General features: G+C 36.0%; 1 protein-coding gene across 1 annotated transcript; it reads left to right on the plus strand.

The window, feature by feature from the left end:
* Positions 1-1,114: 1,114 nt before the first annotated feature.
* On the plus strand, positions 1,115-2,864 carry LOC131850620 (sucrose-6-phosphate hydrolase-like). Its single transcript, XM_059200915.1, has one exon. The coding sequence runs from the start codon at positions 1,134-1,136 to the stop codon at positions 2,601-2,603; it is 1,470 nt and encodes a 489-aa protein (XP_059056898.1). The 5' UTR covers positions 1,115-1,133; the 3' UTR covers positions 2,604-2,864.
* The last annotated feature ends 15,705 nt before the right edge of the window (positions 2,865-18,569 follow it).

The raw sequence follows: 18,569 nt of genomic DNA on the forward strand, positions 1-18,569 counted from the left end.
AATTGGTCTAGCTATTTCAGAGATTAGCCGGAATAAACAGACAGACAGATAGACAGACAAAAATTGTAAAAAATGTTATTTTGGTGTATGTACCGTATGTAAAAAACTATTATTGCAATATTACAAACAGACACTCCAATTTCTTATATGCACACTTGCGCAAAACTGTTGCTTTATCTAGTTTAATATATAGTGAAAAAAATATTGTCTTTCGTTATTGGGACGATGGGTGATGGAGGATCTTTCTATTTACATATTCCTATTTAAAATGTATAAGTAAGTAAAATGATTTCAACTGCATTACACTATCAAATTTCGGTACGATGACTCAGTGAACGTGAGTTATGTTGATAAATATCAGCGGTTCGTAATAGTTTGTTTGTAATAATATGTACATTATTCAGATATCAAAGTCGTAGCATATTGGTTCACTATACAAGACTTCATTAAGACTAATTCACAGGTATAAATTGATAAAACGAACATTACAGGTTAAACAAACTAGGAAGTTTATTATTTACTACTTCATTTCGATCAGTTTGCTATATTTTTCTATAGTATAGTATATACTGAAAAAATATTGTCTTTAGTTATTGGAACGGTGGATGATTATCTTTATCTTGTACTAGCTCTCCGCCCGCGGCTTCGCCCGCGCGGACTATAGGTTATACTGCTCAGTAGTGGGATGTTATGTAGCTTAAACCTTCTTCTTGAGAAACACTAACTATTCTGTCTATTAAAAAAAATATTCAAACATACATAGATACAGACAGACAACGGGAAGCGAAATTAGCGAATTACATAGGGACGGACAGACAGCAACAGCGACTTTGTTTTATACTATGTAACAAAGATTATTTCTATTTCTATCTATTGCTGAATACTGTATTAAAATCCGTTGCATAGTTTTAAAGATATAAGCGAACAGACAACGGAAGCGATTTCATTTTATACTATGTAAAGATGTTGCATAATAACATTATCAGTTAAAGATCGGAATCCGTTATCTTATTGCAATATTGGTTCTTTCCAAACAAACAAAATCGTTGAGATAATATATCTCTGGATAATCAAAGTTGTAGCTATCTTGGAATATCATGTAATATATCTTATTTTACATACAAGCCGCAGTCATGACGGTAATCAGATTGTTAACGGTGTTTTGTCTTCTAACAATAGTAAATTCAGAGTCTGCTAATCAAAGGCAACATGCTACAGTTGCTGAAGTAGAAGAATATATTGAAAAAACAAAGCAAAATATAAACCCAAGGTACAGATTACATTATCATGTTGCTCCTCCTGTAGGTTGGATGAATGATCCCAATGGATTCTCATATTACAAGGGAGAATACCACATTTTCTACCAGTTCTATCCGTATGATAGTGTATGGGGCCCAATGCATTGGGGGCATTCTTCGAGCCCCGACTTGGTCAATTGGAAGACACTACCAACAGCATTGGTGCCTGGAGATGTCCAGTGTTTCTCAGGGAGTGCTGTTGTGGATGGAGATACATTGACACTGATGTACACTGCTCATGAAATTACCGATAGTGAACCGTATTATAATGAAACTCAATTTCTGGCGTACAGCGACGATGGCATAAATTTTAGAAACTATGAAGGCAATCCTGTTTTACCGGCAGCGCCTAACGGATCTCCAGATTTCAGAGATCCCAAAGTTTGGAGGCATGGAGACTTCTGGTACGTAGTCATTGGCAGCAAAACATCAGATGAAAGAGGTAGAGTTCTTTTATATCGATCAAGCGATTTGAAGGATTGGGACTTTTTGACAGTTATCGGTGAATCTACTGGTGATATGGGTTACATGTGGGAATGTCCTGATTTCTTTGAATTAAATGGCAAACATATATTGTTAATGTCACCCCAAGGTATTAATCCAGAAGGTGACCGGTACAAGAATACTTATCAAACAGGTTATATAATAGGTACTTTCAATTATGACACTTATGAATTCGTTCAAGAGGTGCAATTTCAAGAAATGGATTATGGACATGACTTTTATGCAACACAAACGACAGATTTAGATGGGAAGAGATACGTTATCGCTTGGTTTGGTATGTGGGAGGTACCTCATCCTGAAGAAGCAGATGGCTGGGCTGGAGCCCTGACTCTTATTAGAGAACTTAGCCTAGTTGGAGATCGTATTATAATGAAGCCAGTGGAATCTATGATTAGTCTTAGAGAAGAGAAATTGCTAGATGGAGAATTCCAAGCAGGAGAAGTGATAAATTTTGAAAAAACTGGCGAAATTATAGTAGAAGGTGATTTGGAAAATAAAATTGAACTGTTACTCGAAGGTAGAGAGGGTGGGGGCAAAGTGTGGCTAAAATGGGATCCTGATGTAGAAAAGGTTATAGTAGATAGAGGATCCGGTGACATAAGACAGGTAGAGTGGAGTCCATTAGATTCAAAGTCATGGAGAATATTTTTAGATGCAAGTTCGATTGAACTATTCTGTGGTGAAGGCGAAGTGGTTTTCAGCAGTCGAGTTTTTCCTGAAGGCGGTTGGAAATTGACAAATCAAAGTCCTCAAATATTGAATATCACACTGTACAAATTAAAAAGGAGTGTTCCAGCATGATTTTTATCTACATATAATAATTTTATGATTTAACATCATACATGCTTCATTCACTTAAATTATACATATACACACACATTCTTTTTCACATACTCTCATATACACACAAGTGATTTTTAATTCAGATACAATTATCGTATTTATAATTCTTAAATGTTCTATTACTTTTATTTATTATGAAATTTATAATATTTGATTTTTACTGCTAAATTAATCTTTATTCTATTTGCCATATTATGTTTTTTTTTCTTTTGCTAAGTCATTGAAAACCTGGGCTTTTTCTAGAAATGTACTGTTGATTTAATATGTAGGATTGTAAGCTGTTGGCTTTTTAATAAATGAATAAATAAATAAACAAAATATATATGTTTGAAGGCTATATTTTTATATTTTTAAAGGCTAAAATATATAGTATAATATACAAGCATTATCAACTCTCAAACGGTATCGAACCACTTAGCTTGAGGCGAGACTTCGTATCGCTTTGTGTGTTCTACCGTATATACAACGGGTTGTGTTCTGATGAATTATTTGACATGATGCCTACAGCTACCTTTTACCATCGCACCGCTCACCATCGACAGGGAATTCATCCCCACACGCTGGAACCTAAGTGGTCTCGGACCGTGCGGTTTCAGAGGAGCTTCCTCCCGCGTACACTTAGATTGTGGAATGAATTACCTGCTGAGGTTTTCTCGAGAGACTACAGCATGGGGTTTTTCAAGAAGGGTATATTAAGGTTTCTTAAGAGTTGGCAACGCGTGTGTTACACCCTTGGTGTTTCAGGCGTCCATAGGCTACGGTAACCGTTTACCATCAGATGGGCCGTATGCTTGTTTGCCACCTAAGTGTATGTAGCTTATATCTTTTAAACGGATTTTGAAGCGGTTTCTTTTAATAGATAGAGTGATTCAAGAGCAAGGTGTATATATAATATATTGTACACCCGTGCGAAGCCGATGCGAGTAGATAGTAAATGAATAAATAAATAAACATCATATATATTTTTGAAGGCTAAAATATATACCATTATGGTACATATTTTAGCCTTCAAAAATAATTGACAATGATAATCATACTTTTTTGTTTAAGTAGAATATAGCGTATTTTTACAAACATAGAGTTTAAAAAATATATAGCAACAATTGGATATAAATTATGCTTTTATTTTATTATAAGGTCTTCGTGTATTTTGTATATAAACAGTTTGGTTTACTGAAAAATGTACTGTATGCAGATGTAATTAAAAGTTACATCCATGTCAAAAGGCCTCGGTGCGGTGGTCTAGTGATTTGGCACACCGCCTTACATCCAATGGTCGCGGGTTATCTTCCTTGCACGGTACAAACATTTGTATTCATGAGTATGATTATTTCTATTGGTATAGGTGTTTTCTGTATATACTATGTACTAGTTTGCATGGCGGTTTAACCCGCATGAAATTTATAGCCTATATGTTATTCTGATGTATAAGCTATATTACTGTAAAGTTTCATCAAAATCAGTTCAGTAGTTTTTGCGTGAAACAGAAACAAATATCTATCCATAGTAACAAATTTTCACGTTTATAATATTACTAGCTACTCGCCCCGACTTCGCACGGGTGTACGTGTATTATATAATAACAATCCTCTTGAATCACTCTATCTATTAAAAACCGCTTCAAAATCCGTTGCGTAGTTGTAAAGATTTAAGCATACGGACTGACCGCGACAGCGACTTTGTTTTGTACTATGTAATGATATTCTACCCCCAAGGGGATAAAATAGGGGATGAAAGTTTGTATGAAACTTTGTCAATTTTAAACCGATCGGGCTGAGACTTTGCATGCATAAAGCTACTATGAAAGGATTTTGATAAATTCCACCCCTAAGAGGATAAAATAACGCGAGCGAAGCCGCGAGCAAAAGCTAGTTATATATAAGTGACGTGAGCGAAGCCGCGGGTAAAAGCTAGTCACTTATAAGTACTTTGTGGTAAATGTAATTCATTTAAAAAAAACAATTTATAAATAGTCTTTTATCTTGTATGCAAGATTCTAAATTGAGGTAATAAATTTCCTTTCATTTATTCCCCTGTGCTTAAATCTGAGGATATCGTGGGAAATAAAAGGCATTTAGATATGGACCATTTATTACATGATCAGGGGCGACCCGCACTCATTAGTATACCGACTCTGATAATTACAAGCAATAGGGGACTAATGAGAGAAATCATTATTAAACCGTAGGAAAATGCATTCACAACAAAATTCTCCAGATTTTGCCAAACTGAAGAGGAAACGCCACTACACCTGTAACTGGAGTAGGAAACAACGGCTATTTTATTAAAAATCTGAATAGTAGTGATCTCTCTCTTCTTCTCTTTCACACAGAACGAAGTGGAAAATCATGCAAGAGGCATACGTCCAGCAGTGGACTAATATATGTTCAATGCTGGACGTATGCCTCTTGCATAATTTTCTGTCCAGGTCGGTCCTAACGTCTTCCTGATGTCATCAGACCATCTGGCGGTTGGTCTGCCTACGCTTCTGCTTACCATCCAAGGTCGGATTCGGCCATATTAGGGTTCTGTATGTTCATCTGTCGTCTTTGCTTCGACATACATAACGTAAATACATACATACATAACACAACGTATATATATTATTTTATACTAGACATTTATATATTTTTTTTACATGTATCATTTATATTGCACGGCCAATAATCTTTCTCTGCATCACTCATGGTTGCCTGGTAGATAACGTTGTAAGGTGTTAAGTACGCCATATCTACATATTTATATATATAACTCAAAGGTGACTGACGTAGTGATCTATCAACGCACAGCACAAACCACTGGACGGATCGGGCTGAAATTTGGCATGCAGGTAGATGTTCTGACGTAGACATCCGCTAAGAAAGGATTTTGTTTAATTCTACCCCCAAAGGCAAAAATAGAGGATGAAAGTTTATATGAAACTTTGTCAATTTTAAACCGATCGGGCTGAGACTTTGCATGCATAAAGCTACTATGACGTAGGCATCCCCTAAGAAAGGATTTTGATAAATTCCACCCCTAAGGGGATAAATTAACGTGAGCGAAGCCGCGGACAAAAGCTAGTGTGAGAATAAAACACAATGGTGGCAACAGAAAGACAGTGAGAAAAATTCTATTTACTAACCTACATCATTGACAATAGAATAGAATAGAATAGAAAATCATTTATTCAAATAAACTTACATTGAAGCACTTTTGAATAGTCATAACATTTTTTTTTAATCTACCGCTCATTCGGAATGCTGTCTCATCACAAGAAGAACAAGCAAGAAACTTGTGTGTTGCTCTTTTAAATAATTTATTCTTACTTACAATTTAAGTTTAAGTGTGTGAATACAAACCACCGATTAGCACTAATTCAATTAAATACTCAAAAAGAAAAAAAATATTGAATACATAACCAACTAGTTAAACAATTAATAAGAGGAAATCAGTCATAGTGATTAGAGCAGACCAGTCCCTACAAGCAGCACCCGTTCACGAGTATGACGGATGAGCCAGCCATCACTGCGCTCGACCATATTTTAGGGAGCCCAATGACCCGGCCCACCAGGCCGCCACAAGTCTGGACATTTTAGTGAGCATGACTACTCAAAACACCAGACCACGTCATAGCTACTCACAATTGCCATCTGATGTTTATAGTATTCACATTTCACATAAGAATGCATGCGGCAATTAATACAAAACCCGCTACGCTTTCAAATTTCTAAAATAATTGAATCAAGAAAGCAATGAGATAAACAAATTATAACGTTGTATGCTAATAAACTAATTATTTACTTGATATGTTGTCGTCTATGAATTCGTCTATCCTGTAATAGGCTTTCTTACACATATTTTTTACAACCACTACACATTATTTAAATTATTAACCGGGTCTTAACACGAATAATTTTATGGCAAATAAAGGTATTTACCGGTTAATAATTTAAGTAATGTATATTAAACACGAAAGTTTTAAATTAACAACCACTACACATGAAAATAGATGGCGTTTGCTGTCTCTAAAAAAGGGAATATTTTTATAATAAATTATAACAATATGTACACTTTATTTTTGTGAATAGAAGTTGACAAGGCCCGGTTAGGGTGGTGAAATAATATCACGCTGTGGAATTATGTATTGTCGATATATTACAAGTGTTTTATGAGATAAAGTACGTACGGCACCTAATGCACAATATCGCGGATTCAACCCGGCGCCTGCGCGCGCCCGGGCGCTCCACACCGGCGCACCCGGGCGCCACTACGATCGATCCCCCGTCCAATTCAAACGGGGATCGAAATTACGACGGCCTGAGCCGAGGTTCGAACCCCTAGCGGTGCCCTCAGACTAAAGTCGTATCCGTCAGGCAGGAGTTGGCCTTCAGCCGCTCCATAAGTCCTTCCGCGGGTTTGGAGTGCCATCTGCACTCGCCCCCTAACGTCCGGTGAAGCTGTAAAGGCCAGCTGCGGCCAAGAGCATTAGAGTAGTCCGAAAAAAAAAGGCACCCAATGCACGGAATATCCGAGTGAGTCTTCGTGGCAGATCGGGCTCGGTGCCTGCTCGGACGCCCCGCGCCGCCCGCAGATCCCGCAGCCGTCCACTGTCTCTTGCGCTCTAACAGACTCCTGGGGTTGAACTGATGTCTTCAATGATCAGGAAGAGGGCAGATGCAGTTGAAGGCACGACGAATAGTGCCCTTCTTCGTCTTCAGTTCGGCCACTCTTATGACGCCGTCCACGCTAGGGTAGATCTTAACGACCCGAAGCAGGCACTATAGTAGTGGAGGTGCTGTCTTGTCCTTGATCAGGACAAACCTCTAAGTTTCACCTCGCCTGATGAATGGAGCCATTTTGTTTTTACCTGAAGTATGGAAATGTATTCATTATGAAATCGTCTCCAGAAATGTTGTCGTATGTGCTGAATCCTACGCCATCTGTCCAGTCTCGAGAGGTTGACGTCAGTGTCAGTCACCTGTGGTTGTGGCACAAATAGGAGTGGCCGTACAATTAGAAGGTGTGAGGGTGTATGAGCCGAAAAATCGCGGGCCAACAAAGTTAAATAAATAAATAAGGGTGGCATATCCAGAAATAATGTATATGGCGAAACAACGTTTGCCGGAACAGCTATTTTAATGTATAAAGTTCAAAAACATATGACAACTAGTCCTGTGTAGTTGATAGTAATAAAAATGCAAATATTGTCCGTGCGTTGCAACACGTCACAGCCAGCTTGCGTTTGATTTATTATACACTGAATTTAATAAAAAATTACGCTATATTTTCAATTTTTCTCTTTGATGTACCGATGGATTCGTAAATATATCAATACAAGCAATGCCGTTGTCTATGTGGAATAGTAGACTTTAACCAAATAAAGAAATACAGAAAAGTGAAACAGTTCTAGCTTCAATTCAATTGCCTAAAGTCATCCCCTATTTAATTTAACGCCCTCAAGGGTAAAATGTGTAAAAACTTAGAATATTATTTTCTTTAATATTTGGGATTATAATAATTAAACGCGTTTTTAAAATGTTAGGCGGGCGGCCATTTATTCAAGAAGGAAGATGTCGAATGAATAAGGAAGATGTGAAAACAGAACTAACTGAAAACCAGCATTGGAAATCATGTCTCCAGCATTATCTTGAGTTGTGATCTACATTGGCTCTGTTTTTTTTTAATGTTTGTATTTGTGGTTTGTACGAGTATCTCCTATTGCCTGGCCTGCCTGACATTTACAGTTTTTTAATTTATTTTAATTATTTTGTCCTTTTAAAGTTTTAAATTTACATAGAAGTGTTATATATCATTTTAAAAGTATTAAGACGCCGTGGTTAATTTAATTGACTTATATAAAAGGAGGCTATTCTAGCTTCGATTTTTTCTATTTAATCGAGGGTGTATAGATTCTATTCTATTCTATTAAATACCATTCTTACTCACTCAAACACACACTCGCGAACTAACAATAACATATACATATATCTGTAATTTTTATTATTGTATTCTTTCTTTATTTTTTGTCATTTATTACTTGTATTAATACATTATTGTATATACTCTGATCGCTGTACCAATGTAACGTTAACTGTCAAACCTGCTTTGACTTCCACGATATAGGCATAGCCTAGTGTGCAGTTATAGTTACAATTTTACTGAAGTTAAGTTTTATGAAATAAACTGGCTTTTGCCCGCGGCTTCGCTCGCGGTAAATTATCCCCTTAGGGATGGAATTTATCAAAATCCTTTCTTACGGGATGTCTACGTCATAGTAGCTTTATTCATGCAAAGTCTCAGCCCAATCGGTTTAAAATTGACAAAGTTTCATACAAACTTTGGTCCCCTATTTCATCCCCTTGGGGGTAGAATTAATCAAAATCCTTTATTAGCGGATGCCTACGTCATAAAATCTAACTGCATGCCAAATTTCAGCCCGATCCGTCCAGTGGTTTGGGCTGTGCGTTGATAGATCACTATGTCAGTCACCTTTGAGTTATATAATATACGAGTATATATGCTTTATTCCACTATTCACTTCTTATGATATCCTGGTACTATGAACAGTAAGAACACATTGTATTTGGTAATTAATCCAACTAAATTATCCCATTTATTATAGTAATGATTAGATTATCTATGGTAAAAAATAAATAAAGTGTAGAATAGAAAAGAATAGAATAACATATATATATATATCTATATAATTGGGATATTTATCACTATAACTTAACACTAGGTACCTAGATAAGTTTAGTTCATATAAATATATTTACACTTTACAAAGTTAATACTGATATATCCTCAGGTATTAAGATAACAAGCAAAATGTAGAAACTCGTATAACTTTCAACTAACAAACAGGCTTGCCTACGTGATCGGGAAGCCTTATTTTGTTTATATCTAGACGTATAAATAAAATTGGAGTGTCTGTTTGTAATATTGAAATAACCGTTTCTTACTACATGCATATGAATATAAAAACGATACACACACCAAAATAACATTTTTTACAGTTTTTGTCTGTCTGTTTGTAATATAATCTGCGGCTCATCGAGGTTACTTGTGACGAGAGCACGTAGCTACTTTGCCCAAAGGCTAAGTATGGCCATTCAAAGAGGCAACGTTGAGCCAGCCATCACTGCGCTCGACCATATTTTAGAGAGCCCAATGACCCGGCCCACCACGCCGCCACAAGTCTGAACATTTTAGTGAGCTTCTTGGGTACGCTGCCTCGATGTGCCGCTTTGGATTACAATGATTGTTTTTTGTGATTGTTTGTATTAATGTATGTAAATTTCCTTTAATGAAATAACTTATTTAGTATTAATCGATCTGTTTGTTCCGGCTAATCTCTGAAATGGAGAGACGGATTTTGACGGGACTTTTAGTGGCAGGTAGCTGATGTGATAAGGAGTAACTTAGGCTACTTTTATTTTAGAGAATTAAAGTTAAATTCCATGTGGACGAAGTCGCGTGTACAGCTAGCATACATATAAATATATATGTATGTATTACTACGAAGGTGTCTTCTGGTTAACTGAAATTGTAATATGTAACGTTATACTGACTACTCGGTGGTATAGCTGTTTAGCCCACCGCTTTACGTCCGATGGTCGCGGGTTCGATTACTCGCACGGCACAAACATTTGTATTCATGAGTATGATTGTTTGTATCGTCCGGTTGTTTTCTATGTATAATGTATATATTTACGAAACAAAAAATTATCTATGTATTTGAATCAGTTATCTAGTACCCATAACACAAGCTTTAGCTTAACTTGGGTCTAGATGGCGCTGTGTGAATTGTCCTGAGATTATTATTATTAAATATATAGCTAAATATTATATATAAATAAATACTCAATGATAATTAATTTATTATCACAGTTATTACTGAGAGATATTTAGTGGCACATTATTTAAATACAAGAGACAGAAGCAAATCGGCAGAACTACATCTATTGCATCCAGATGTGCATTGCTCGAGAAACATTTATATTCATGACTATGATTAGTTTGTCGGACTAGGTGTTTTCTATGTATTTAATTTAATATACATAGAAAACATATATAAATACCTATACATTGTAAATAAACTGGCTTTTAAAAAAAAGTTATTCAATTGAGTTTCTTGCCAGTTCTTCTCAATTGGATCTATCCAGATCTAACCAGTACCAGTGTTCCAGTTTAGTATGAACTGGACGGTAGGGAAAAAAATAATGTTAGGGAATTTACTCTCTGCTACCAAAATGTTAGGGAAAGTACTATGTATATATATAGGGAAAACTATGTGGAAGCGTCTGTCACGTACCTGTATGGTTCTGCGGATTTCTTGGGCTTCAGGGTCTCGAAGGTATCTTCGCTAGCTTTCCAGTTTCACAGTAGGTTTAACACAGTTCTAATTTATTTTAATTCACAAAACAATGCGCGCGCGCGTCATGGCCGGCGTACGGTCAGTTCAGTACTGTAGGTAAGGGAGGGGAACAGAAACCGCGGGAACACAAACTAACGGACTCTAATATAATAATCTGTGCTTACGATGGTACAGGGTAGATTTTGAACAAATAATATAAAACATTTAACGTTCATATGGACCTAAAATGTCCTACATGAACAAATGATTTTTGAATTTGAATTTGAATTTATTATTATTTTCATTAACATTTTATTTATATTCAGTTTAAATAACTCGTTTTCTTTTTACTCTAACATCGTAAACTTAGCACCGACTAATTTCCCTAGTGTGACATTTGCGTTCAATAACGATTCTGATGAAAATAATTAGATTTATTATATTAATTTATTTTAAAGTATAGATTTTGTATACAATCTTTTTTTATATAACACAGGGGACAAACGAGCATGCGGCTTACCTGATGGTAAATGATTACCGCCGCCCATGAGCACCCGCAACACCAGAGGAATTGCAAGTACGTTGTCGGCCTTTTAAAAAAGGAATAAGCTCTTTTTTTGAAGATTTCAATATCGTATCGGTTCGGAAATACCATTGCTGTAAGGTGATTCCACAATGCGTGGCAAAAAGTTCCTAGAAAACCCCACTGTGAAGGACCGCCATTCATCCAGATCATCAGGATGGTATTTTAGTTTCTGGCGGGTGGTACGGTGGTGAAACTCAGCAGCTGGTATTAATCCGAACAATTCCTTAGAACACTCCCTGTGATGTATGCGGTACAAAATGCACGGAGTTGCAATATCTCGCCGCTAAGCCAATGGGTCGAGTCTGTTACATAGACGTTGATTACCAATGATTCTGGCTGCTGCATCTGAATATATCTCACTCGTATATATCTAAATATATATAACTCATAGGTGACTGACTGACATAGTGATCTATCAAAGCACAGCCCAAACCACTGGACGGATCGGGCTGAAATTTGGCATGCAAGTAGATGTTATGACGAAGGCATCCGCTAAGAAAGTATTTTGATGAATTCTACCCCCAAGGGGATAAAATAGGGGAAGAAAGTTTGTATAAATCTTCTTAGATTTTCGACTGATTGAACTGAAATTAAAGATTGGAGCTACTATAATGAAGACGTTCCCTTAAATAGGATTTTGATAAATTCAACCCCCATGGGGATAAAATAAGGGATGATGCAGGATGTAAATGTATTAGTTGAAACCTAATGGTAATAAATTAAGACGAACAAAATATTTTTTAGCTCTTTAGGCTACTTTTATTTTAGAAAAATAAAGTTAAATTCCACGCGGACGAAGTCGCGGGAACAGCTACTTATATATATATATATACGAGGATATTTGCAGATTAACATCGCCCGTATCAATTGTAGTAGGCACAAAATACATCTTCAAAAGTCGAGCCATTTAGATTTGTAAAAAAAAATTTATTCAGTGGACTTTACGGTAAGTAGAAGAGTTACAATGTACTTAACCGTTTAACGATAAATGTCGGTTTTCTTTGATATCGAATGAATTATTTGAGCTTATTTTTCTGCGGATAATAAAATAAAGTAAACACGCAATGTCGCCATGATAAATAAGATCTCGTATATTAAAAAAAAAACTCCGCTAAGATGTGACCCAGAACTTTGTATAGAGTCTACTCAGTTAGGGGATTAAGGGAATCCTTCATTTTAAATAGGATCTTATATTTTTGACGGCCTCGGCGGTCTAGCGGTCTAGCACACCGCTTTACGTCCGATGGTCGCGGGTTCGATTCCTCGCACGGCACAAACATTTGTATTGATGAGTATGATTGTTTGTATCGGTCTGGGTATTTTCTATGTATAATATGTATGTATTTACGAAAAAAAAATATCTATGTATTTGTATCAGTTGTCTAGTACCCATAACACAAGCTTTAGTTAGCTTAACTTGGGTCTAGATGGCGCTGTGTGAATTGTCCTGAGATTATTTTTTTTTTTTGGAGTGTTTCATCAGAACATGCTTGCGATTTAACTATAGTCTGTTTTTTATTTCGGAGATAAGTCTGCTCTGCTTACCGTGGGACTAAATGGTGCTGTGTTAATTGTCCAGGGTTATCCAGGGTTATCCAGGGTTATCTGGGTTATATATATATGTATTCTAGATGAAGATAGCCCGTGTCAATTGTAGTACAAAATACATATTTAAAAGAATTGTAAAATACTGACTTTCAGTGGAGTTAGTTACAATGTACTTAACGGTTTAACGATAAATATACGTTTTCTTTGATATTAAATGAATTATTTGAGTTTATTTTTCTGCGGGTAATAAAATAAAGTAACGCAATGTCGCGACATGATAAATAAGATCTCGTATATTAAAAAAAACTCCGCTAAGATGTGACCCAGAACTGTGTATAACGTCTACTCAGTTAGGGGATTACGGGAATCCTTCATTTTAAACAGGATCTTATATTTTTTGGAGTGTTTCATCAGAACGTGCTTATGATTTAACTATAGTCTGTTTTTTATTGTTTCGGAGATACATCTTACTATTATATTCTTAAACTCACAAACTATATTGTCAGTTTTTTGGAATTATTAACTAGCTGTTGTTTTTTATTTCGGTAACAAGTCTGACATTACCTATGTTTTTTTATATTACTACAGGCATACGGCCCATCTGATGGTAAATCGTTACCGTAGCTTTTTTGCGATTAGAATAGAATAGAATAGAATAGAAAATAATTTATTGAAATAAATTTAATTTAAGCACTTTTGAATAGTCATAACAATTTGTTTTTTATCTACCACTCTTCTTAAATAGTGTTGTGGGAATTTCCGTAAATTAATATTAATTACCGTTTATGGTAGGTTACTCAATAATAATAATAATAATCTCAGGACAATTCACACAGCGCCATCTAGACCTAAGTAAAGCTTGTGTCATGGGTACTAGATAACTGACACAAATACATAGTTGTATATTTTTTGTAAATACATACATAATATACATAGTAAACACCCAGACCGACAAACAATCATACTCATGCATACAAATATTTGTGCCGTGCGAGAAACCGAACCCGCACCATCGGAAGCAAAGCGGTGTGCTTAACCACTAGACCACCGAGGCTGATAATCTGTGCTAAAATCGCATTAACACAATATTAAGGGTTGCTATAGGTATGAATAAATGTAGAGTTCATAATAACCTTACCATGGTACTAGATGGCGCTGTGTTAATTGTCCAGGGTTATTTATTTATTATAACTTTTGAAAGTAAGTTTATTTTCTGTTTTTCATTATATTGTATGTAGATATACATATATATACAGTAAACTATACTCTAATGAGTATATTAACATAAGGTATTCTATACTTAGAATAGAATGGAATAGAAAATCATTTATTCAAATAAACTTATATTGATGCACTTTTGAATAGACATCACATATTTTTAATCTACTGCTCATTCGGAAAGCAGTCTCATTACGAGAAGAATGTGACAGAAGATTGCGTGTTTCTCTTTTAAAAAATTTCATTGTTACATTTTTAAGTTTAAGTGTGTGAATACAAACTACCAATTAGCACTAATTCAATTAAATACTCATTTAAACGTATAAATAAAATTGGAGCGTCTGTTTGTAATATAGAAATAACCGTTTTCTACTACATGCATATGAATGTAAATACGATACATACACCAAAATAACAATTTTTACAATTTTTGTCTGTCTGTCTGTCGGTCGGTTTGTTCCGGCTAATCTCTGAAATGGCTGTACCGATTTTGACGGGACTTTTTTTGGCAGGTAGCTGATGCCTTATTACATCAGCTACCTGCCTTAAGTAACTTAGGCTACTTTTATTTTTTAAAATATCTTTTATTTTAGTTAGAAAAATAAAGTTAAATAAAAATAAAGACGAAGTCGCGGGAACAGCTAGCATATAATATAACAACAAGGTAATGCTTAGTTAAAAAAATACACATATAGTTAATGTCTACCGTTGGTAACTTAATTTCTTGTAACAAATAGTTGGCTGTCAATAAGTGACGTTGAGGTGACGAAGGACGACAATGATGGATCGCGGCTTTTAAACTCCACAACTTCAACGGTGCGTCTTGAAATTGGTCCAATTTTTTTAATATATAAAATTTAATCATCATCTGCTTCTTCCTTATCCCATTTATTTGGGGTCGGCGTAATTATTTTTTTTTTCTCTTCCATTCATCTCTGTTCGCAGTCATTCCGTTATTTACTCCCTTTCTCACCATATCATCTTTTACACAGTCCATCCATCTCTTTTTCGGTCTTCCTCTGCCCTTATAACCATCCACATTCATATGTAACACCGTCCTTAGGATATGATCCTCATTCCTACGCCTTACATGCCCATACCACGATAGACGATTACTCTTCAACCTCTCCGACGTCGGTGAAATATTTAAAAAATTAATGACAGATTGTAATGGTCGGTCGGGTCATTGGGTTGCCTTAAATATGGTTGAGCAGTGATAGGTAGCTCATCCGTCTTATACCATCAATGCGCGTTTTCAACTTGCCACTATTCACTTCTTATGATATCCTAGTACTATGAACAGTAAGAACACATTGTATTTGGTAATTAATCCAACTAAATTATCCCATTTATTATAGTAATGATTAGAGATGTGCTAACTCGTAATAAACCTGACTCGAGTTGAAGTTCAGGTAACTCGAGTTAACTCGAGTAGACTAGAGTTACCTGGAATAAAAAATTTCTTTTTTCGAACAGTTCTAATGTTTTTGGGCGCAGCTAGCATTGAAGGCTTCACCAAACTATAGGGGGCGAGTAGAAATGACACTTTAAAGCAGCTGAAGGTCTCATGGAACGCATAATCATTTTATTGATAAGGGGCTGTTCAAGTATTACGTAAGCAGATTTATCACAATTATTTACCCCCCATCCCCCTTGTCAGCAAAAGTAAGCAAAGCTCTTACCCCCTCCCCCCATGCTTACGTAAACATTTCTCAATTAATGTATTGTTTTTTTTAGCAGAGACAATGTGAGGGTTGCCACTCGTGTAAAAAATTAAATTACGACCGATGACGTAATCATCATACAGACTCCCCCACCCCCATGTCATCCAAAATAAGCAAAGAAAAGACCCCCCCGTCCCCCCTATAGTGCTTACGTAATACTTGAACGGCCCCTAACATAACCGGACGAATGTGCGAAAAAAAATGATAACAACCTCAAATCAATATTGAAATATTTGGGACGAGTGAAAATTGTATGATATGAAATGATCGGAAAATTTCATGTCATTGTCGGTTCGATGACAGAATCACGCTCTCGCTCTTTCACTTGATTCGTTCATTTACCAGTTGAATTCTTCCAACTCGAGTTGGCATAATTCAACTCGAGTTAACTCGAATTCAGCGCAACTCGAGTAAACTCGAGTCGACACATCACTAGTAATGATATCATTATTTTCGTTAATTATCATTGAAATAGACTGTATCAATTGTATGTTGCATTCACAGTCATATATATTCTATATTTTATGTCTTCACAAGTAATAATCTGTGGAGTGGAGCTATAAAATGTCAATAAACACATCGTATCATAGTTTTGAGTGTTTATCATTCAAGCTTGAACAAGTTGAGATGATTCTCGCGGTGTCGGTTTTATGGGGATAAAAGTTCTTGGGAGTCGTTATATCATCCATTATGCGACATTATGGCTACAAATCGTTCCCGCGACTTCTCCCGCATGGAATTTAACTTCATCATCATCATCTGGATGAATGGCGGTCTTCCACAGTACGGTTTTCTAGAAACTTTTTGCCTCGCACAACCACATTGTGGAATCACCTTCCAGCAATGGTATTTCCGAACCGATACTACATTGAAACCTTCAAGAAAAGAGCTTATTTCTTTTTAAAAGGCCGAGAACGTACTTGCAATTCCCCTGGTGTTGCGGGTGCTCACGGGCGGCGGTAATCACTTACCATCAGGTGAGCCGAATGCTCGTTTGTCCCCTGTGTTATAAAAAAAAAATCTGCTTCTTCCTTATCCCATTTATTTGTGGTCGTCGTAATATGTTTTTCTCTTCCATTCATCTCTGTTCGCAGTCATCCCGTTATTTACTCCCTTTCTCACCATATCATCTTTCACACAGTCCATCCATCTCTTTTTCGGTCTTCTTCTACCCTTATAACCATCCACATTCATATGTAACATCGTCGTTAGGATATGATCTTCATGGATGGATGGAATTTAACTTCATTTTCTAAAATAAAAGTAGCCTAAGCTACAACTTATTACATCAGCTATCTGCCAAAAAAAGTCCCGTCAAAATCGGTCCAGCTATACCAGAGATTAGCCGGACAAACAGACCGACAGACAAAAATTAAAAAAACTATTATTTATTAAATTTTTGTCAGTCCGTCTGTTTGTTCCGGCTAATCTCTGAAATTTAAAGTTATTTTGGTGTATTTTAATAGGGTACTATTTATATTCATATGCATGTAGTAAAAAACGGTTATTTCAATATTACAAACAGACACTCCAATCCACTCCAGGACGAAAAAAACGTTCTGGAAACCAGCGGTATGTTCACAAAGAACATAATATACAATAAAGATGAGTGGAGCCATTTCAGTGCCTATATATAAAAAATGATTATTTTTAATTATCTACATGTGAAATTAAGTTTCATTACATATACATTTAATTTTGTTTTCTGGTTTGGTTTTGTTTATATTGTTATAATAATAATAATAATAATAATCTCAGGATAATTCACACAGCGCCATATAGACCCAAGTTAAGCTAGCTAAAGCTTGTGTTATGGGTACTAGACAACTGATACAAATACATAGATATATTTTTTTTCGTAAATACATACATATTATACATATAAAACACCCAGACCGACACAAACAATCATACTCATAAATACAAATGTTTGTGCCGTGCGAGGAATCGAACCCGCGACCATCGGACGTAAACCGGTGTGCTAGACCGCTAGACCACCGAGGTCGTCTATTTTTGTCTATTATTGTTATACTATTGAAAAGCACTGAATAAATATTTTTTCTTACTTTCTTTCCACATACATCAGTCGTCTAGTATATAACACAAGCTCGGGACTAGATGGCGCTGTGTGAATTGTCCTGAGATTATTATTATCTAGCTATATATAACTCAAAGGTGACTGACATAGTGATCTATCAACGCACAGCCCAAACCACTGGACGGATCGGGCTGAAATTTGGCATGCAGTTAGATGTTATGACGTAGGCATCCGCTAAGAAAGGATTTTGATTAATTCTACCCCCAAGGGAATAAAATAGGGGGTGAAAGTTTGTACGAAACTTTGTCAATTTTAAACCGATCAGACTGAGACTTTGCATGCATAAAGTTACTATGACGTAGGCATCCTCTAAGAAAGGATTTTGATAAAAACGCCCCCAAGGGGATAAATTAACGCGAGCGAAGCCGCGGGCAAAAGCTAGTTAAATTATATACATACAAAATACATACAC

Source organism: Achroia grisella, unplaced genomic scaffold, assembly GCF_030625045.1.
Source record: "Achroia grisella isolate CSIRO2021 unplaced genomic scaffold, CSIRO_AGI_Agris_v1 utg778, whole genome shotgun sequence".
Taxonomy (NCBI): domain Eukaryota; kingdom Metazoa; phylum Arthropoda; class Insecta; order Lepidoptera; family Pyralidae; genus Achroia; species Achroia grisella.

Bases quoted from the DNA above. Each gene is read 5' to 3' on its own strand.
- LOC131850620 (XM_059200915.1), top strand. From the start codon at position 1,134: ATGACGGTAATCAGATTGTTAACGGTGTTTTGTCTTCTAACAATAGTA.